General features: G+C 36.5%; 1 protein-coding gene across 1 annotated transcript in view; it reads right to left on the bottom strand.

Moving 5' to 3' along the window:
* Positions 1–22,722, bottom strand: part of cdyl (chromodomain Y like) — a 170,980-nt gene that overhangs the window by 85,116 nt on the left and 63,142 nt on the right. The window contains exon 2 of the mRNA XM_062977697.1: positions 6,349–7,003. Within this exon, the coding sequence (XP_062833767.1) occupies positions 6,349–7,003 (655 nt within the window). The remainder of the gene's footprint in view (positions 1–6,348; positions 7,004–22,722) is intronic.

Here is a 22,722-nt window from a genome sequence, read left to right on the forward strand (position 1 = left end):
TAACTTCTTGTATTCTCACTTACATTGTTATTTTAAGTCTTCTTTTTACCTATTTTAGTCCATTCAAACAGATACGTAATATCTCTGTTTTAGGCATTTATCCTCTTCCTTATGCTAAGGAAACACACAGTTCCCCAGTCCCTGTATCATGATGGGTCTTAAGAGAATGCATTATATAGTGTATGTGCAATCCTCCTTAACACATTTTTATTTGCCTCATATTTTTAGAAAGCAAGTGTTTTAAAAATTGTTCCGTACAATCTTCAACTGATTATCACTTTTGGATGACATGTTCAAATTAGGGTTGCTGAAATACCCTCCTGATGTCAGTTTATGGTGTCCTTCACTTTTCAAAAGAAAACCAGAGCCACCACAGACTAATTCAGAATAACACATTGTGATAAGAAATTTTTTAAAGAAAATTAAAACAGTTTCTAAGCAAAGTCTAATTTTTGCTTCAGTTTATGAAATTACACAAGAGCTAACATGATTGAGAAGCAGACTGTTAATCCACTAGGTCTAGAGAGACATAATTTACGTATTATTAATATGCAATATTTAAATCACTTATGCCCTCTCAAAAGATAACATCCCTGTTTTACCAACAGACTATATCTCTTAGTAGCAGGACAAAAAGAAATTAGTCAATTGTTGTTCTGCTATCAAATAATTTACTCAATATTGGACCAGGAGGTCCAGCCCTGCACACTCAACTTGGCCTTGTCGAATTTCTCCCAAGTTTTTATCTACTCGGCAGGGAGCGCCATCCCCTTTGCTGACATCATCTTTCCCATCTCATGCTGGAAGTGCCTGGATGTACGAGCGGCAGGCAGACAGGCAGGCAAGCAAGAAGGGGCCCGCCGCGCCTTCCTCGGCGGAGATGCCGCCACCAAGCAAGGGGCGAGTGGGTCCCTTTTTGCTTGCCTGCCTGCCTGCCTGCCGCTCATACATCCAGGCACTTCCAGCAAGAGATGGGGAAGATGGCAGCAGCAACGGCTCCCTGCCAAATGGATATAGACGGGAGAAATCTGGCAAGGGTGAGTTGAGTGTGTGGGGCTGGGCCTCCCGGGGAGCGGGTGAGGGAGGGAAGGGGCCAGATGGTCTGATCTTTCTCCGCCTTTGAGCCCCTCGGTGGCAGGGACACCTACCTGGGTTAGGCTTCTCTCTTGTGCCAGCTCTCAGCCCTGTCTCCCCTGCCAGTCTCTGGATCCAGCTTGTCTGCTTCAAACTGGATTTTCTGGCAGTGTAGACTCATTCCATCCATGCAAAGCAGATCATCTGGAGTCAGAAACCTGGATTCTGTGACAGTTTAGACCAGGCCTGGGCCAACTTTGGCCCCCCAGGTGTTTTGGACTCCAATTCTCACAATTCCTAACAGCTGGTAGCCTGTTAGGAATTGTGGGAGTTGAAGTCCAAACACCTGGAGGGCCGAAGTTGGCCCAGGCCTGGTTCAGACTCATATTACTTCAAAGCAGATAATCTAGATCCAGAAACTTGGATTCTTAGACTCATATTATCCACTTCAAAGCAGATATCATATCATCTGCTTCAAAACAGATCATCTGGATTCAGAAACCTGATTTCTGTGACAGTCTAGACTCATATCACCCACTTCGAAACAGATAATCTGGATTCAGAAACCTGGGTTCTATGACAGTTTAAGACTCATATCATCCACTTAAAGCAGATATATGGTTATGCTGGTTTGTGATGACAACTCTGTACAGTATGGAATGTTCTTTTTTTGTTCAACAATACATGTGAATTCTTCTTCATGAAAAAATAAAACATCTCCTGAAAATAAGACCTAGTATATCTTTGGGACCAAAGATTAATATAAGACACTGTCTTATTTTCAGCGAAACAGGGTAGAATGCTATTCATTAAAAGAAGCGTCGTTAATAATTTAGATTTTTGTCCAATAATTAAATTCTATAATTATTTCATTCATGCCATCTGTTACTATATACTATTTTTTCTGTGTTTGTCTCTTAATAATGGGGATCATCTCTAGTTTAGTAACAGACATGTGGATAGCAGCAGTAGCTTCAACCATTCTTGTCCATCAAAACTTGTTACTGTGATTGAGAACTAAAAGCTGAATTTACCAGAAAGCCAAACCACAGGACTGTAATGTATAGTTAAATCAGAGAGTAATGGGTAACAGAAAGAGGACTCTTTCACTTCAAACACCAGATAAGAGAGTACAAGAGAGCAAGTAAGGGATCCAGTTCTCAGTCTCACTTTCCCATACTTGCATATAGTAAACTGAGTAGAGGATGCTGGTAGCAGGTACCAGGCAAAAAGCAGCTGTACTGATTTACTTCAATTTATAACAATGAAAAAAAATACTAAGTGAAAAATCATGCGAATTAATCATTACAAGTACTGCCCCTTAAAAACAGAATGAATGGTTCTCAATAAGGACATTGAAAGCAGAGGCCATAAACTGCTAAACATCCTGAAAGGTTGACTTCCTAGTGTCCTTCAAGCAATATTTCTTTGGGCACTGGACCTATGATGTCAGGAAGCATTTGTACAAAGCTCTTTGCTATTTTTGCCTGCAAGAGTGGTCCCTGGAGCATAAAAAAAAAACTCCAACAGAAGATTGTTTGGAGTCATTGCAAGCTACAGATTTCCAGATTTGTCTTTTTCTCAACATTATGCTGAGGGGAAGCTTCATTCAACGAGGAAGATCTGAAGCAGAAGACTTGCGTAGAAAAGACTGAAGATGAAAATATTTTTCCAGTAATAAAATATTCTCCATAATTATGTAAAGAATTACAAAAGCTCATGTACGCACATGCACATGCACACATATATAAAAGCATTTTAAAAAGTTTTTTTTAAAAAAATTAGGTACATTAAGTACTTAACCCTACATCATATGAAACAATAAGATGGCAAATTTGAGGGTTTTTTAAAAAAAGAATAATTTGGTATTTATGAAATGCTAGAGAGTAAGTTTTCAAAATAGTTATCATGGAACACTTGATGTTAATATATAATGATATATCACATCATAACTTCCAATAATTTTAATGGAACTCCATAAAATGTATTTGAATATACGAGTAAACTTTTATATACGACTCGTATATAAAAGTAGGATTCAACATAACTCATTTAATGTTCAAGTCCTCTTAAACTGATAAAAACAGAGGCTAAGAATAAAAAGTGAGAACCAGAAGTGAAGAATTAAAGAGACGACAAACATACACCATGATATGGAAATTACTATTGAAACGCATCTCTCTCAGCCTCATGGATTTAAGAGTAATATTCACCTAATTTACATAGTATCTGTAAAATACTTTGATCACTCAAGTGTTGGAAAGTTCTATTAAATTCATGTGAATTACTAAATCAGTAAATATACAAAATAATTAAGAAATTATTTCCGCATCTAAAGAAGGACATTTTTCTACAGATATACTATTTTATAGTAGTTCTGAGCATTTGAAACTTGAATTATAATAGTCTACCTAAACTTCTTTCTAACGTGTATGCAGAGTTCAGCTGACTTTTAAGTATGATCTACTTATAATATGCAGAGCATTTTCATTATGTCCAACACTGTGAAACTAGAATTTAAATTACACTTTTAGTCCCCATCCACACTGGGTACATACCCTGGAGCTGACCTGGAGGAGTCTGCACACTCAGCCACCAAGCCGGCTCAGCCACACTGCACAACAGAGCAAACCCAGCAGCAGGAAGGAGTCTGCATGGTCCAGTGATGCTGAACCCACTTTGGCACTACTCGACAGCCACCTTTACTATCTTCCTCATGCCTCTTAGTAAAGCAACAGGTTTGGAATCAGAACTGGCCCAATGGTTTACAATGTCACAAAATGTGGGTGAGCCCTGAGCATTGCCCAATATTTTTTAACATTTAAGGCTGTGTTAAGCGGCCTTGGAGGGTGTTTGAGTGAATCAGCATTGTACATCACGTAGACACTACAAATTCCATTCACCCCCAGCTTGCCTCATTTGGCTTGTGTAGATGGGCCCCAAGAAAGCTAATGTAATGGATAACTCTACCCAACGACTTCACATGGAGCAATAACAGCATAATGAATTCACATTATTTACCACATTACTCAATAATTAGTGATTATGAGAGCTGGCATGTTTAGTAGTTAGGAGACTGAGGTCTCAGACACTGCTGCTTACAGTCTTAGGAAAGCCACTCAAACTTCACTCTTCTCATCTATAATATGAAGGTTTTTGAACATATGAAAGCATTATAAAATTATTTATTACTCTTAGTTAGAATTGATTAATTTGCTGCCTTTCACTTATAAGAATTAAACAGGTGTCATGAGAAAGGAAATTGGTTAGAATCTCTTGGAAATTTTAATGATTCTAAGATTGTTGTCCCATATCAATCTTTAAACTTGAATGTGATAATTTCTTTGTTCAATTATGTAAAACTTCAACAGAAATAAACTTTGTTTTAAACAGTGAATGTGAAAAAATCTGATTTCTTCCAAGAATTTTTAAATTTTTTATCTGTATCATCAGCATATGGAATTCTTGCAGGATATCGTTCTCCAGCCAAACTCTTTTCTAGGGCTATCACATACAGTCTAGAAATACTGAAATTACAAACAACTATCTATCTTTAAAAAGCAAGTACAGTAGAGTCTCGCTTACCCAACGTAAACGGGCCGGCAGAACCTTGGATAAGCGAATATGTTGGATAATAAGGAGAGATTAAGGAAAAGCCTATTGAACATCAAATTAAGTTATGATTTTACAAATTAAGCACCAAAACATCGTGTCATACAACAAATTTAACAGAAAAAGTAGTTCAATACACAGTAATGTTATGTTGTAATTACTGTATTTACGAATTCAGCACCAAAATATCATGATATATTAAAAACATTGACTACAAAAATGTGTTGGATAATCCAGAAAGTTGGATAAGCGAGTGTTGGATAAGTGAGACTCTACTGTATATAAGTAATTAAGGCAACTAAGTGGTTTTATTAACACTACGCTTTGTTGTAACAATAGTAATTACAATTTGCAAAATTCAGTCCTAAGCATTACTTAGGAAGTACTCAGAAGCAAGTCCCACTGTGTTCAATGGGACTTACTCACTAAAGTGCATAGAGTAGTCAGAGTGTAATCCTTACTGAACACAGTGGGTTTCACTTCTCTTTTCTTGAGTTACACTGTAATTCAATATGAGGTTGCTGCACTGGTTAAATCAAAGCTATAGTTTTAATTTTCTTGCTTATAGACAGTAAAAAAGTGGTTGCTAACTATTAATCACAAAAATGGAATGTTTTATGAAACAGAGGACAAGCTTTATTTTCTATAAATTGTTCACTAATTAAAAAAAACCCACAGCACCATTGTATGCATCTTATCCAGGCATCAACTACATTGTATGCAATTGAACTTACTCTTATTAAGTGTATTTAGGATTGCAGCTTAAGCTTCAGCTTATCCATTCATTAGGGACATAGTGCTGTAACAAGCGTAGAGCAATAAAAGACTACCTTGAACTGTCACATGGCTAATGTACATTGGAGGTTCAATGAGCAGTGCTCGTTGGTATATATTCCACAATGTTTGCTCTTTCCAAAGATATTTGAAAACAAACTCAGATCAATGAAAACTAAAAAAAGCCCACAGATTTAATAGAAAAAAATCTATATAGATATCATAATCTCAGTATAGCAACAGATGACAAGTACAATTGAAGAGTAACAGCAGAAATTTTCTGAAAAATAATTTATGACAACAGATGTGTAAGTCTGAAAATGAACAGTGGGGAAACGACTAAAAACCCTTGGACAAATTTTGTGAAATCTACAGCTAACATCACACTAGTGGATGTCTATTACATAATTTGACAGAATTGTAATCTTCCCCTCTCCTCTAAATCAACACCTGCTTTGTGGTATTTTCCATTTTTCTGGTGCAACTTCTATGTATTTCAAGAGGTGGGATTGGGCCCTTCTTATTTCTGCTAACAGAAGCAGATCCCTCCACAGAATTACATTAGATCCCAACATACAAGGTGCATAATTTATTTTGCCCCAATTTCAGGAAATGTAAGCAAAACAAAGCAATAATGTAATGAGCAAATAGTAAACCTCAAGCCAAGGCACAGATATGACTTCATTTTGAAAATAGCAGCTGCAGCAGATCTTAGAAAAGATGACTAATGAAGCGGTTATACACCTTTATCAAACATATAGAGATATTGCATGTAGCAGCATAAATACCCCAAATAAAAAATATACTATTTGTGCTAAACAAATTTGTCCTGAATACTTATCGAAGCAATTCACTACACAAAATTACGAAACATGCACACACACTTACCTTTTCCATTTAAGGTTAATGCAGATGCAATGGTTGCTGTTACTGGCACAGGCAACTGTGGCACTAATGAGTGCATTCTTGGCCTGCTCCCCATTCGAGCACGCTCTTCCCCAGGTCCTAATAAAGCTCCAACAGGTTTCTCTGCTGCCACTTCAGGTGCCACAGAATCTTCCTGATCCTGTTCGATGCGGTCCAGTTTATCAGAACTTTCATTCTGAAAGCCATCCACTGCTGTCCGACTCTTAATAGGACTTTTGGGCACAAGAATTTTAATACCTGACTTTGAAAGGTCCATATTTTTTCTACCAGAAAGAGGAGTGTTATTTTTCCTAAACTTCTGGGGAGCAAACAACTGATTTTTTGCTTCATGGTCCTTTCCAATAACTAAGGTCTTAGAGGTCTTTGAAAAAGAACTATTAGTAGATCTAGAAATTTGTTTTCTTGCATTATTTGGAGATGTCCTATTTGTCCTTGTCAACGTACTTTCTTTTTGCTTTTCATTGTGATGCCTATTAAATTCATGTATATATTCCTCACAATTCACAAGGTGTTGTTCTGGCTCCCATGTGTCATCTTCAGTCTCGTAGCCTTTCCATCGCACTAAATATTCCGTTTTCCCTTTCTTGTTTTTCCTTTTATCAACAATCCTTTCTACCTGTTGAAAGAAAAAAATGTAGATCATGATAATATGCTTGCACTAGTTTAAAAATGTATGTAAAATGTAGAGGAGGTATTTAGTGTAGTGCAGTAATTTTGCTTATTTAATAGCTATCACGGTCTTGAAATGCTGGCAATTTATTGAATTAACTAAATATCCCTGTAGCAGAGATCAAAGAATTAGAAATTTTAAATTTTTCACTTTCATAAGTATGAAAATCCTGAAAGTGAGCAACATATTTACACAGTGATGAAAAAGAAAAAAATACTATAATCACAGACTTAATCAGATATTATCCTTTAAATAAAAACTACTTTTCAAAAATTACTACAGTACTCAATAATGTTCTCTTATCTCGAGTATACGTGATGCATGACACTGAATGAAATAGCTGTTTTGTCAAAATTTTACTACCATAAAAAATCTTTAACTAAAATATATTTCAGACTAAGATAAAATACATATCTACCAGTTAATACATATAATTAGGAAATTATATTTTTGATTTAAAACTTCAACAATGTGTAAGGGTTCTGAGCTAAATTCTTCCATATTTTCTCACAATATATCTACAAATCTGTGATGGGGAATGATGCGAGCTGTGATTTGAAGGGCAACTGGTTGGAGAAGGGTCCACTGGAACAAACATATAGCGGTAAATATTTTATGATAAGAGATAGACAACAAAACAATATTTCACAATTTTAACAGAAAATCCTACAGAAAAATCCATTCCAATAAAATGTACCATCACACTGTTTCCTAAATATTCATCTCTCTTTCCCACACTTAATGTATACATTATTATATTCAAATAATGCTTGCATTGGCACATGCACTTTCTATCTCCAATTAACCTTATGTAGGAACGATTTATTCCACAGAACTGCTAACTATAAAGTTATTAGGAAGAGAAAGCACTATACAATGACATATGGAATTCCTTTAAATCAGAAGTTATGCTTCCTTTGTTCCAAAGCCAATTCCATGAGAAGTAACACCTTTACTGCTTTGCATTTCATATGTTTAAAATGTTTGCTCATGATGTGAAATTGCAACAGATATTTGAACAACTGCAATGCTTTACTAGAGATTCCAACAACCACTAATGAATCAACACTTTAGGAACTTTCCTGCACAAATCTTACTGAAATAGATTTTCCTTCAATGAGTCATCATGAGCACCAAACCAACATTAACAAAATGGCAAATATGCACTTTCTGAATGAAGTTTCCAAAAAGCATAATCTTTTAAAAAATCTTATGCTAGTTAAATTCATAGTACTATTTCTATGGTCTAGTAAGACTGCAAAAATTGTGGCATACTTTACAGTTCATTAAATATAAACAAGAAAATCATTTTGAGACAGATGACATCCTCAATTTTTTTAGAATGTACAATTTTAAACATCACTTTGAAGGCTAGTATGCACCACTCTAAGAACATGCTTATCCATCCAAGATGTGATTGCATATTTAGCACTAAAATGGACAAAATGTAAACGAATAGCGTTATGAATCTGAAAAGTCAAGTAACTGAGAAGGAAAAGTAAAAGGTGTATGTATGGTAGAGCTTTCCAAATTTTTCAGATTGTGACAGTTTGGAAACTTTGATGAAAGAGATAATGTATCTTTTTAAAACATGGATATAGAACAACATTTTAACCTCAAAACCAACCTCACGAAACACTACCGGTATTATTAAATTATTTATGTTCATGTATACTAGCATTTAGAAGAGGATGACCAAGTGGCCCAGATTCCATTTCCAGAAACAGAATTTAAAAAATCTTTGACCACTCAAAAAAGCTCCTTTCGATGACTGTGCTTAGATATAGAGAATAATTATTTCACCATTTTCATTGCTACAAAGTAGACGTTTAGATAAATTTAGTCCAGTTTTTATATCAGTGCTATTCTAGTTACCATACCACCTGCTGCATCACCATCAGCGCCTTAGAAAATCAAGACAACTTATGTTGTTCTGCTTCACTCCATCCTCCCTCCTTCCAGTTACTTCACATCTGTCTTGGTGCTTGCACTGATTCAACGTCATTGGATCTTGCTGGTGTTTTAAAGGAACAGCTTCTTTCCAACTTCAGGGCAGGACCCTCCACTGTCTCCCCCTTACAACAAGATAAGGGAACCAAGCTCCACATTTGAGTCTACCCAAGTAAGTTGTTTTCCCATTCATCAAACTGAAATTCAGAAAAAATATTTTCAATTTCAGGACATCTTTTGGTATGATTATCCACTTTCTCTGAACTGAGAGACATTAACTGTTTTAATTTCTTGGCATTTTGCTGAAAGGTTTTCACAACTTTAAAACTCCTGTGAGAAGCCACCAATGAAGTAAATGTTTTATCCTACAGTATATGATTTTGAGAAATACTCAAAATATTCAAGTCTCACTTTCAAAAGAAAGTCTCCCATCAAGGACTTCTCTATATTTAGCTCTTGTATATGAAGTCAAGGTTTTACACTTAATTCTTATGCATACACAGAAAAGGAAAATCTATTCTGTCTTGAAAGCAGTTCTACATCTTACAAATTCCGATATGGTGTGTACAAATCCGAAGACAAAGAATAACCTATTACAACGAGAGAATATGCAGCCACTAGCAAAATTCTGATATCAGCTTCTGGAATCATACCACTCCAACAGTAATTTCTGAAGGGCTACCAATGTTAAATCTATTTCAGTAAATCAACCAAGACTGTTGTTTTAAACAGTAACAAATTTATTATGCTATACTTTTTTCATGGACAATGTCCATTTCCTCCAGTACATGAAATGTTATCATGCTGCTGTTGTTATATATGCAAGCTCTAGGTGATGAGCAACATAGCTCTAGGGATTATGGAAACAAGCAGATATGAGGAAAAGATACAGTTCCTTTACTGGGATTAGAACAAGCCACAAGTTCCCATCAGTGGGACACAGCAAACAAGATTCAACACATTTATTCCTTCTAGCTCTGCATTTCTGCATGGGAGCAAATGCAGCTTCTAGGTCAGTGGTTCTCAACCTGGAGTCCCCAGATCTTTTTGGCCTTCAACTCCCAGAAATCCTAACATCTGGTAAACTGGCTGGGATTTCTGGGAGTTGTAGGCCAAAAACATCTGGGGACCCCAGATTGAGAATCACTGTTCTAAGTAAACTTGAAACACATGACCAAGCAACCAGTAAACAATGAGATGAGATTAAATTGAAATGCAAAGTACTATCAGTAATAATTATTAAGTTTACTTCACAAACAGTTTGATTGGGTTTGGGGACTATGTGGTGGTGGTTGGAGTGAGGAGGGATGGATGTGTTGTTTTTGTGATATGGACTGGGGGAAGCATTTAATTTCATTCTAAAATGTACAATGACAATAAAGTTATTCCATAAAGCCATTATCACCAATGAAGGTGAACAAATTAACAAACACTGTGGTGTGTGTGTTTTTAAAAAAAATGCCGTCCCTGTTTAAGTAGGAAATAGACTTAATCTCTTGATTAACTGTTGTTTAGTAATTTCAAAGTGAAGTTCCTCTGTTCACAAATGGTCACTTTAAGGCCTCTGATGGTATGACATTATAAGCCATCCTGGCAGCAGAAATCATGGGAAGTATTGTCCCGTTCTTCCTTAAAATGAATAGAACTTAAAGTAGTTCATCCAAAAAGAGATTCCAAATTAGTTGAAATCAAGGTTACTTAAAGAGGAGTGTCTGAATTGGGTTCTACCTACCCAACCAATTATTTGAGGTGAGAGATAGACCTGATAATTTACACACTTAAGCTTGAGATATTAAATCCACTTTCTGAAAATGATGATTGCATCCTTTGAGTGAAGATCACCATACAAATTTTCTGAATGCAATAATAATTTTCTGAAAACACATCCAAGAAATACACAACAAACATACAATGTATGTGGTAAAATATTCATCTTAAGTATATTAATCTTACACAGATACTTAATTTAAATAATGCCTAGCTATCCAAATTAAGATATTTTTCAAGTATTACATACAGATTTCATATAATCATTGACAGTGTCCCAAGGAACTCATACAACGAAATATCTAACAGCTTGATTTGAAGCAGTTAGCAGTACAATGTGAAAGGGCCTCAAACACTGATAAATTGTATTAAAATTTTGATAAATACAATAAACTATTGCATGTGTGTCCTGGTTGTGGGTTTATACAGGCAACTGGCTATCAAGAATGGTGATTTTGCATGAGTGTGAGATCAACCTTGAGATCATACTTTTATTATATCAGCTTCTATCTTCCATGGTGTTCTTCCATGCTGCTCACACAACTTAGTTTGTTGAATATTTCTTTCTAGTCTTAATTGATATATTCCAGTCACTGTTTTCACTGCAATTTTCTGTATTTTGTTCTTTGGACTTTTCTACAACAGCCTGAAACAGCATGTGTTTAAATAAACAAACTGCAGGAGGAGGAGAGAGGAAAGTGAATGAAGGATGTATAGATTTGTCTCTGACAGATCTAGCTTCTTTTTAGACAATTCTATGGCTGCAAATGTCAAGCAAACCAGATATACTGGGGGGGGGGGGGGGGGAAGGTTGCAGTTGATTTCAAATGATAAGAGCCAAGAACCAGAGAGAACTGAATAGCATCCACAGGAAAAAGTGGACACACTTATTGATATTATTACAAGAAACAAATTATATGGGAATAAGTTATAATAAAGCAGTCACCCATTCAGCACTTTGGCATGTGCCTCTTGGTTTTCCTGTGATCTCAAATCATAGTACTTGGATTTCTGAATGAAAAACTCATACCTGAATGAAATCAAACAGTCTCCAAATTAGTGGAGTTGTTGTCTGAACTGTCAAATAAGGGTTCAAGTCCCCTTACCAATGTAATCCACCTCGATGGATTGTCACCTTGATGTGGTGAGGGGGCTTATGTGTTCCAATGAACCTGAGGGCACAACCACTGGAGTCATGCACTCCCAGGAGTGGCCACAGGGGAGGATCCAGACCAAGAACAATCCGAAGACCCTAAGACCTCAACGGCGGAGCAGGCGGAGGATAACATGGTACATGATACAATGGCTGTGAAGGCAGAAGAAGGCTGCAACAGGCTGAGAAACCACTGTCGTTGTGTAATCACACCACTGCTGGAACCTCACTCTGTGAAGATTGTGTGTTGACCGGCCGTACACCGACCTCCACACATTGAAAAAAATCACCCACAGGTGTCTTCCAAGATGGAAGACAATCGTCCTCGAACTACGAGGGATCGCCTAAGTAGTCCTCTAAAACATACAGATGCATGATCATGATTTGAATTTTAGCTCTTCAATCTGAAATATAATTCAACAAGAGACTAATTCTTACTGAATCACTTTCTGTTTTGAAATTAGAACTAGAACTGGTTAGAAAAAATTGCACACCTGATTACAAAGGAAAGTGTGAAGCTGCAAAAGAGTAATATTGTGAAACATTTTGTTTCCTTAGATCAGGGGTCCCCAAAGTACGGCCCGCGGGCCACATGCGGCCCACCGGAGCCATTTATCCGGCCCCCGGAGGCAGTGGCTCCCTCCTCCTCCACCAAGCAAGGTGCATGTAGCGTGAAGGAGAAGGGGGAAAAGGCGCACGCCTTTCTTGTCTCCCTCCCCCCACGGGCACCTTTCCTGCCACTGCCGCTGAAGAAGGGCCGCAAGGGGCAAAGAAAAGGCGTGCGCCTTTTCTCCCTCGTCCCAAGGGCAGCTTTCCCATTGCCGCCACTGAGGAAGGCAGCGGGAAAGATGCGCGCGGGGTGAGGGAGGAGAGAAAGGCGCACGCCTTTTCCTCGCCCCGCGTGCACCTTTCCCGCTGCTGCTGTCGAAGAAGGGCCACGCGGGGCAAGGAAAAGGCGTGCGCCTTTCTTCACTCACCCCACGCACAGCTTTCCCGTCATCACTGCCGAGGAAGGCAGTGGGAAAGGTGCATGCAGGGTGAGGGAGGAGAGAAAGGTGCATGCCTTTTCCTCGCCCCCTGCACACTTTTCCCGCTGCCGCTGCTGATAAAGGTGCACACGAGGCAAGGAAAAGGCGTGCGCCTGTCCTCCATCGCCCAGCCAGCAGCTTTCCCATTGCCGCCAAGGAAGGCGAGCATGGGGCGAGGGAGGATGGAAAGCTGCGTGCCTTTCCTGCCTCCTCGCTCGCCTTGCACACTTCTTTCCCGCCTCCTCCCTCACCTGGTGTGTGCCTTCCTCAGCGATGGAAGAGGGGAAACAATAATGGAGGCATGCCTATGGTAAAAGGAAGAGGCCTCCCGTCTTATCTTGCCAAACAGACTCCCTCCTCTGCAGCCCTGTCTGGATTTATTTTTCTTGAAGATTAGCAATCTCTTCCAACCCTGATTATTACAGTATTGTTTTTCTTGTTGTTTTTGTTGTTGGTCAGGGGTGCTTTATGTTTTGGTTCACAAAGGCAGAAGAGGGTTGGACTATATGGCACAAGAGGTATCTTCCAACCATTTTTATTATGGTGGTATTATTATTATTATTATTATTATTATTATTATTATTATTATTATTATTATTATTGGGTGTCTATCTGTCAGGGGTGCTTTGATTATGTTTTGGTGCACAAAAGCAGAAGGGGGTTGGAGTAGATGGCCCAAGGGGTCTCTTCCAACCCTCTTTATTATTTTGATGATGATGATGATTAACATTGAGGCTGTATTTGTCCCCCCCCCTTTTTTTTTTTACTTCAAATTAAGATATGTGCAGTGTACATAGGAATTTGTTCATAGTTTTTTTAAAAACTATAATCCGGCCCACCAACGGTCTGAGGGACTGTGAATTGGCCCCCTGTTTAAAAAGTTTGGGGACCCCTGCCTTAGATGCTTATATATTTTTGAGTCTAATGAGACTACATTAATATTTTATAATATTTGAGATTCCAACAATAATTTTAAAATGTATGAACTCTACAGTGACCAAATCATTTTAAGTCAAAACACAATTCAGGTAAAAAGATCTTAAAAGGAGATGTTTTAAAATGACAAACACAAAATATGAATTCTGCACTGATTAAGAACTGCTGCATTTTCAAACAAATAATTAACAATCTTGCAAACTAGGAGAAAGTGTACCAAAAAAATCAATGATAATTGACATCACATCATACTGTTTTTGATTTCCAACATACTAGAAATGTTTTGCTTAAATCAATGAGATATACACAATTAGATAATTTATGTATTGTACCTTAAGCCAATATTTCCCAACTTTTTGAGAAAAATTATGAACTTGTACCTCTAATTCTAAACTGCTTCCTGGTGTTCTTAAGTCTCATATAATCAATCATCTCCTTAGCTGAAAAAATGCACACAAGAATTCATCCCAGAGGGTTTCACATCAACCTCCTCCACCTTCTCTTATGCATATGCTGCCTTTCCACCAAGACTACATTTGAAGAAAATTTAAAAATTAAATTGATTGCAACAGCTTAAAAAATATAACAGCACATAGATCTGGCATGTTTGGCCCATGTGGTCTCTTCCAACTCTTAGTATTCTATGATTCTAAGTTAATATGAGGAAATATTAGTAGCAGTGCTAACCACTCCCTTCTTTTCACTCTCTTGTCACCCACATTCGGCTACTGTCCATCATTTCTTCCCCCTAGAACAACGGAAATGTTGGTGAGTTAAAGAGAGAAAAGAAAAAAAACCCCAGTTATCTCCAATGAAAGACAGACAGAACTTTATCTCATTATTTCCCTACCAGATCGCCTTTGATTACTGCATTGAAATTAACATATAGTACAGCCCCCTTATTCACAGATTGGATGCCCAAGCTTTCACTTACCCATTCTCCAAAATATCCCCCCCCCCCAGATGTGTTTGTGGTAAGGGTGTGTCAAAAGGCAGAAATCTGTTCTGTTTTCGTCCCCCCCCCCCCCCCCGGTTCTGTTTTTGGGAAGATTCTTCCCAAAATGGAAATGGAACTCTGGATCTTAAATTACAAATCCGAAAAGACCCCTCCTAATCTCCCAGAATCTTCCTGAAAACAAAACAGAGAAAGCCCCCCCCCCCAAAAAAAAGAACGAAAATGGTCCCCCAAAAGAGATTTCTGACATTTCGAACATCCCTAGTTTGTGGGCCTCTCCAGGACCTCCAATGCAATTCTATAGTATGCTTTTTGCCCACGTACACCCAAAATATAGGGTTTTCTATTATCTGTGATTTCAGGTATCCACGGAGAATCTTGGAACTTATCATTTGCAGACATAGAGGTCATGTTGTATAAGTACAACAACTTTGACAAAAAATATAGCTTCATAATAAAATTAAAATGGTGGGATTACTCAGCAAGTAGTTTAACCCAAAACTTCTTAAACTTTTTCCACTCGTGACTCCATTCTATCCAAGTAATTTTTACATGACCCTGAGTATATACGTTTATAACGTATCTATAAAATCAAATAATTACTGATCAGTATTTGTAGGGCTTAGTCCACTGCAAACATTGAATGTTGTTGCTAATAGATTGATTGTGGCCAAATATTTTGCGAGTCTAACATTGAGCTAAGGGGACCCATTTGGGGTCGGGAGCCACAGTATAAGAAACAGTGGTTTAAACTACTGTTTCTAGGTTTTTGCTGGAATATCTTATTTATTTTCCTTAACACTTTTTCATAAAATCCCATTAGCAAATACCAAGGATGTCACACACAATTTTTTATCATTGTTTTTCACAGTATTCAATCAAATCTTGCACAATTCTAATATTTTCTCTAATTTGGTATTTAGGTAAAGAGTCTGCTTGATCTTCTCCTATCCAATATTTAGTTAGTAATCTTTTAATCTGTTTGCCAGTGTAGAAGTAAATAATTTATAATCTGCATTTAGTAATGAGATATGCCTATAGATTTTTGGTTCTGTACAATATTTTCCTTGTTTTTGAATTATTGTTATTGTGGTTTGGTTCCAAGTATGTTTTCTGTATGGTTACCAGCAATTCTTTTTGAAAAGTTTTATAACAGACTGCAGATAGACCATCTGAGCCTGTAATTTTCCCTAATTTAGCTTCTTTGATAACCTTCTCAATCTCTTGGATGGTTGATGAAGAAACACAACTTACACACTATCTACAGACCCACTAAAAAAATTCAAATGCTATGTTCAATCAAGGATATGAGGGATCCTCTAAGCGCTGCAGGAATCTACCACGTACCATGCAGCTGTGGACAAATCTACATAGGGACCACTAAACACAGCACTCAGACACAAATAAAATAACACGAAAGACTACAGACACATTCAATCAGAAAAATCAGCAATAGCAGAATACATGATAAACCAAGCTGGGCGCAGAATATTATTTGAGAACACGGAAATTCTGGACCACTCTGACAACCATTATCAGACTACACAGAGAAGACACTGAAATCCACAAGCACATGGGCAATTTCAACAGAAAGGAAGAAACCATGAAAATGAAAAAAATGGCTGCCAGTATTAAAAAATACTAGAATCAAGGCAATGTATAAGGAACACCATCTAGACATAGGAAGTCAGTAAGCAATCAAGGCTTACCCAGACAAATGATGCCTCCAGGCAACAAATAATTCAAAGGGGGAAAAGGCCAGGCTAATTCCAAGCTTGTTAATTGCACCCTTTACACTAGTTTAACAGACAGTGGTTCTTTCCTCCCACCTTTTATTTATCATGGCTGATTGCCTATCTTTTTGTGGGTCCAAGACTCCCTTCCTGTCTCCACAGCAGATCAATTTTGTAAAGTCATATTCTAATTTTTTTGGCTGAAGTTCCTCAAAGAAAATTTGCTGTATACTCTCTCTTTGGGTATACTCTCTCTTTTGTGTCTTTTCTCCTCCAATTTATAGCCAAATTCTGTTTTCCTCTCTCGGCTTTCTCCTCTGTCTCTTCTCCTTAGTTCTTGACTTTTGACGGTGGGGTGTTTTTCTTTATTTTGTGTTTTGAATTATCTTATCTGTCTCTATTGCTCATCTTCCTTCACCTTGTCTTTATAATTTTTGTTATCTTCCATTCCCTATCCTTCTGTCTCGCTCATTTCAAAGGCCCGTCCATATTTTTTATGAAGTCCTTAAGTTTTTCCACTGAAGAAATATTGAACCTTCTTTGACTATATGAAAATATGACTCCCTTCTACCTTCCCCCATTTATAGGGAATCCTCATACTTTGTAGTTTTCTTGTTAGTATTCTCTTCTTTTTTTAACACTTCCTTAGGCAGGTCCTTTAAAATACATATTTGTGTTCCCTCCATTATTAATTTGGTTTTATAGCTTAATTGAATTAATTCTTCTTTCACTCTATATCATGTCAGATACACAACCATATCTGTCTGTGTTTTCTTGCCACTACTCAATTCACGCGAAAGGTTTTGTTTATTTGTCTTTGTTTATTTCTCTATCAATTTCTTCTTCCAATATTCCTATGTAATCTCCTTGCCCTTTCACCACTTTGGCATATATGTTTTCCCTCTTTCTCTTCTGGTACTCCATGTAGTTTTAGGCACTTTTATCTTGATTTTATTTCCAATAACAGCTATGTTTCTTTAATTTGTTCTGCCCTCATCTTCAATTTTTACTGTCTTCTCCAGTATGTTATTTTTTGCTTGGGTCTCATTTATTTTTGTATTCATTCTTCCCTACTGGGTCATTAACAAGTCCAATTTACCTTCAAAGCAATCAATTTTACCTCTAAGGTCTATTTTAATATCTCTCTCCATTTCATTCAAGGATTCTGGCAACTGACAATTCATTTTTTAAATTTTCTTCACTATTATTGTGATGGTATCATTCTGTTCTACTACAGTATATTTACTGATGTTCTTCTTTGTGTTTGTGCCTGATCTTGCTTTCTTGTTGCTAGTGGAGACATTTTCTTACTCTTCCACATAAGACTCAAATAAGCAGTATGTCTCCCACCTCCCTTCTGTATCTGTATATTTTTGTTCATAAATTCTGAATTTATGAAGAGCATTCTCCAGAAAATATATGGTGCTTTCAAGTTCTCTATTAATGTGTTCTTTTCCTCTGATCAAAATGCTAAGGCTACTTGATGGCACAGAGGTGGGTAACATTCAGATTGAATTTCAACGTCCAGATCTTGGAGGTGTTACTGGTGTATTCATTCTGTGCTGCAGTCATGCCAGCGATCTTGCTTTGGCACTATAAGGAAGTGACTATGGTGAAAAACTAGATGTCTCCCACTGAAAAAGCTTCAGTGGAAGAGAATGAGAGTTGATGGCCTCAAGCCAGAGTACAAAAGAACCAATAAGTGCTATACCATGTTGAGTAGCGCCCAATTTCATCTTTTGCGGGGCTACCCTTTTCATTTTGTGGCTGACACTGTCTTTATGTTCCCTGAGTGTAGCTCTCTCTTTTTCTCTATACAAGAAAGCTTACATGTGGAATTTTTAACATAGTGTAGATTTGCACACTTACCTGGAACAAAGTCTCATTCTGTGTATACAGATACAAGCTGATAATTTCTTATTTGAAATGCCTAGGACCAGAAACAATTTGGATTTTTTTTATTTTGGAACATCTGTAAGTATATGTGTGTGTGTGTGTGTGTGTGCATATGTATATGTGTATACATAGATATAGCTATCTTGAAGAGGAATCGAAACACAAACACAAAGCTCATTTATGTTTCATATACACGTAGCTTGAAAGTAATTTTATACCAATTTTTTAAAAAACTTGTGCATGAAATAAAGTTTGTGCACTGAACCATAAGGAAGCACAATCTCAACCACCCATGTGGATGATTCTGGCACATTTTGGATTTCTGGATAAGAGATACCCAACGTTTACATTAAAACATATTCAAAGTACAAGTGTATGCATATACATTACAACAAAGGAAATATAATTGTGTGGATAGATTAGTAAATGTTGGGAAAAGATGTGTGCATCTCACTTGAATCCAGATTAACATCTATTGACATGACCACTTCTGTGGAATGTATATCCCCCCATAGAAAAAAGTTCTCAACTTCTGAAATGCCTCAAGACTTCTATTTTGTTGGCATGTTAGAGCAGAGACCAGAAGAAGCATCAATGTTTTAAGGAAATAAAGATCTTGAAAAGGACAATCTGTAATGACGGAAAATACAAGATCCAATTCGTTGATGCTTGAAAATATATTCTTGTCTAACAGTGAATCCCTATAATCTGGCACATGAAATAAAACTGCCATTGCCATAGAGATAAGTACTGTTCAAGTGTTTTAAAGGCAGTAGTGAGTGGCAGCTAAAGAATTTATCAAACGTAATTGTCAAAAAAATAGTAGTCAGAAGATACAGTTCACATGGGCAGGGCTCTGCTATAAGCCACACTTGGCATGCCTTACAAGACTGTCTAAAAAATGTGGCAGCTTTTCAAAATTTATTCTGATTAAATGAATGAATACTTCAAATCACAAATGCGGAAGCGCTGTCTTTTCATAGCCTATGCTAGATTCTTAGCCAGCCACTGGTTCTATTAAAAGTTATAACAGAAGAGTAAACAATTCTTTCAGGGGCAGGAGTACGGCACACTTGTCAATCCAAATACTGCCTTGTAGTGCTGAAGTAACTGAATAATGTAAGATTTCTTAAACAACCTATAGATAACCTATTCCTACAGATCAAACAAAATCTCAGGGTTCACATTTCACTATAACACTAAACCAACCCTATTTACATTTTATTGTAAACCCTATTTACAATTATCGAAAGTGGTTCTGTCAATTTTTCAGGTTTTAAAACAAAAACTGATATTAATCATTTTTCAACTGTATTTGCAACAGTAAGAAACATTCTTCAATTTAAAAAAATTGGCACTGTTTTCATTTCTCTCTGTGAATTCAACATGAGGATATTTAAACACAACTATTATGTAAAGTGGCTAAATATCTTAAAGCCACTAGACTAGAGCCTGTCTGATCTTGCAAACTAAGAAGGGTAAGCTCTAGTTAGAACTTGGATGGGAGACCATAAATGAATCTAAGATGCTATAAGCTATATATAGGCAGGTATATTTTTAAAGAGGGGTTGTGGAAACAAGGATTGGTGATAAAGCTTCAGTGAAGACCCCTTTCCCCCATGATACCTCTTTCCAGGAGTTATTTTCTCTTCCTATGGGTAGATTTCTCTCACTTCCTGCTGTCTCACCCCCATTCTTAGCTATGAGTCATTTGTAAGTTGGAAGTTTGTAACTCTGGGACCGCATGTGTAGGGTTTTCATGGGCAAGGAATAATCAAAGGTGATTTTGCCAATTTTTCCTCTGAAATACAGACTATAGCACCCAGTATTTCTTAGTATACTCCCATCCAATTACTAACCAGAGATGGTCCTGATTAACTGTTTTTATGTATTTGTTAAAACTGTGCCTGAATTTGTTTGTGTTTTTATACTGCTTGTTGCTTGTTTTTTATTGTCTTGTTTTATATTTTAACTTGCTCACACTTTGTCTTTTGGGCTTGGCCTCGTGTTAGTCGCCCCTAGTCCCTTTGGGGAGATGGTAGCGGGATACAAAAATGAAGTATTCTTCTTCTTCTTCTTCTTCTTCTTCTTCTTCTTCTTATTATTATTATTATTATTATTATTATTATCATTATTATTATCATTATTATTATTATTATTATTATTATTATTATTATTATTATTATTATATTCTTACCAAAATATGACATCCACTTTTTCTATTAAGTCATCACACACCATTTGAAGATGAGTTGAAGTAGCTCATCTCCAGCTGGTGGTCTTTTTAGCTTCTCTTTCTTTTTTCAGTTAGGAATCGTATTTTACTAGTTATTTTATAAATTACAAGATTTGTTTACATCCCAAATATCATGGACTCTATACCCTTATTTCAGTTCAGCTGAAAAAATTGAATGTAGTAATTCAGACAAGACGCATGATATAGTGAGACTATTACTCCCTTCAACTAGGAACTTGTACTTCTATTTATGTACGTTTAAAATAGAACTTGCTATTTTTGCTGCAGGATCACACTGCTAACTTGTGTTCAATTTATGAAAAACAATATTCCTAGGGTTCTTTTTATTGTAGTACTGCTGAGCCACATATCTCATTTCTATACCTGTAAATTTGGTTTCTGTGACCTAAATGTAGAATTTTACATTTGATTCTACACAATTTCATTTTATTAATTTCTCTGCAATTTTCTAGGTTCCTAGATCCTTCTGAACTGTTAGTGTTAAAGTCACTTACTTTAATTTTAAGCGAAAAAATATAGCCCAGTTAGCATTTCCTAGCCATTTGTTCTGCATTCATAGATTCAACCATCCATGACTTAAATTTTAAAAAATGCAAAAGGCAAACCTTGATTTTGACATTTTATATAAGGTACTCCATTATATGACACCACTGTATATAATGGGACTCAAGTATTCATTGATTCTGGTACTCTATTTGGGGGTGGATTGTCAAGGAACCCAGCAGATACTACAGGTGTGCAAAATACCAAAATCCATTTCTTTTTGAAACACAAAATTTGGATGGGCCCACATTTCATGTTTCTAAAAGTTTGTAAGGAGTCCATTTTGTTTCAAATCCGAAATTTAGTTATTATTTCGTTTTGCTATTCTGCTTATTTGTGCCAATGGAAATATTTCCGGGGCTATCAGGATTAATCTTGTTATATGTGTAGGAAATATTTATAACTGTTAGCCCCCCTCAAGTTTCAGAACATTTTGCCCATCCATTGATTTTTGGGAATTTTAAGGTTTTTTACGAATAACATTCTAATAATAATATTTCTAATATGGCACAGGAAAGGAACAGATTGGTGTTGGTAGAATCATCAATTGACCACAAAAAATATTTGTAATATGGCAGCACTATGATTGCTTGCTTTATGCTTGTCTGGCAAGGGATTTTCCTCCCAGAAAAAAGAAAATGAAGAAAACACTTTGTAGAATTATATTTGAACCAAATAATATATTTTTGTACTCTGATTTTAAGAATCAGAAAAACAAACTGGTGTTCCACATTTTCTTCCCCTTCTACTTTGGACTAAAGATATCAAATTTCCAGAAATCCACTGAAAACCCTGTTTTATCTATATCACAGAAAGGCAAAATGTTAAGGGGAAACTGAATAAAATAGAACATATATATTGTGAATATTCTCTACATACCTAACTTATTTTTGTTACTTTGGAAATAAAGGTATATCTTGGTTTGTGCATAAAATCATTGTGTTTGGGTAGATCAAAATTGAAAAGTGTAGCTTATTCTTACAATATGTTCACATTTATTCACTGAATTTACAAATGGTGCTACAAGCTGTTGAACCCTAAGAAATCTAGAATCTCTTAAAGTTTTGCAGACAAAGCGTTGTAATTGAGAAAAGAACCAAAATCAACATTATAGTAAAACAAACAAGCATAGTATATATTATAAAATTAGCCTCCTAGATTTCAAAGCATTCTTATGTAGAAAAAGAGCTGAAAAAAGAAGACAGAAGACACTCACTGAATTCTCATTTTGGAGCATGAAATCTGCATAATTGATCTTATTTTCCTAATTAACATTTTAAAAAGTTCTTCTCATCATTTAGCCCCCACGCCAAAAAAAAAAAAAAAAAGCAAATTAAGGCATAAAGGCCTTTGTTAGCCCCAACTAAAATGAACCTGCTGAATCAACAGGAACATGGTAGAGCATTTATGTCACTTCCATTTGATGGAACCAACAACTTGAAACCAA

The sequence above is a fragment of the Anolis carolinensis genome, chromosome 4, assembly GCF_035594765.1.
Source record: "Anolis carolinensis isolate JA03-04 chromosome 4, rAnoCar3.1.pri, whole genome shotgun sequence".
In the NCBI taxonomy this organism is placed as follows: domain Eukaryota; kingdom Metazoa; phylum Chordata; class Lepidosauria; order Squamata; family Dactyloidae; genus Anolis; species Anolis carolinensis.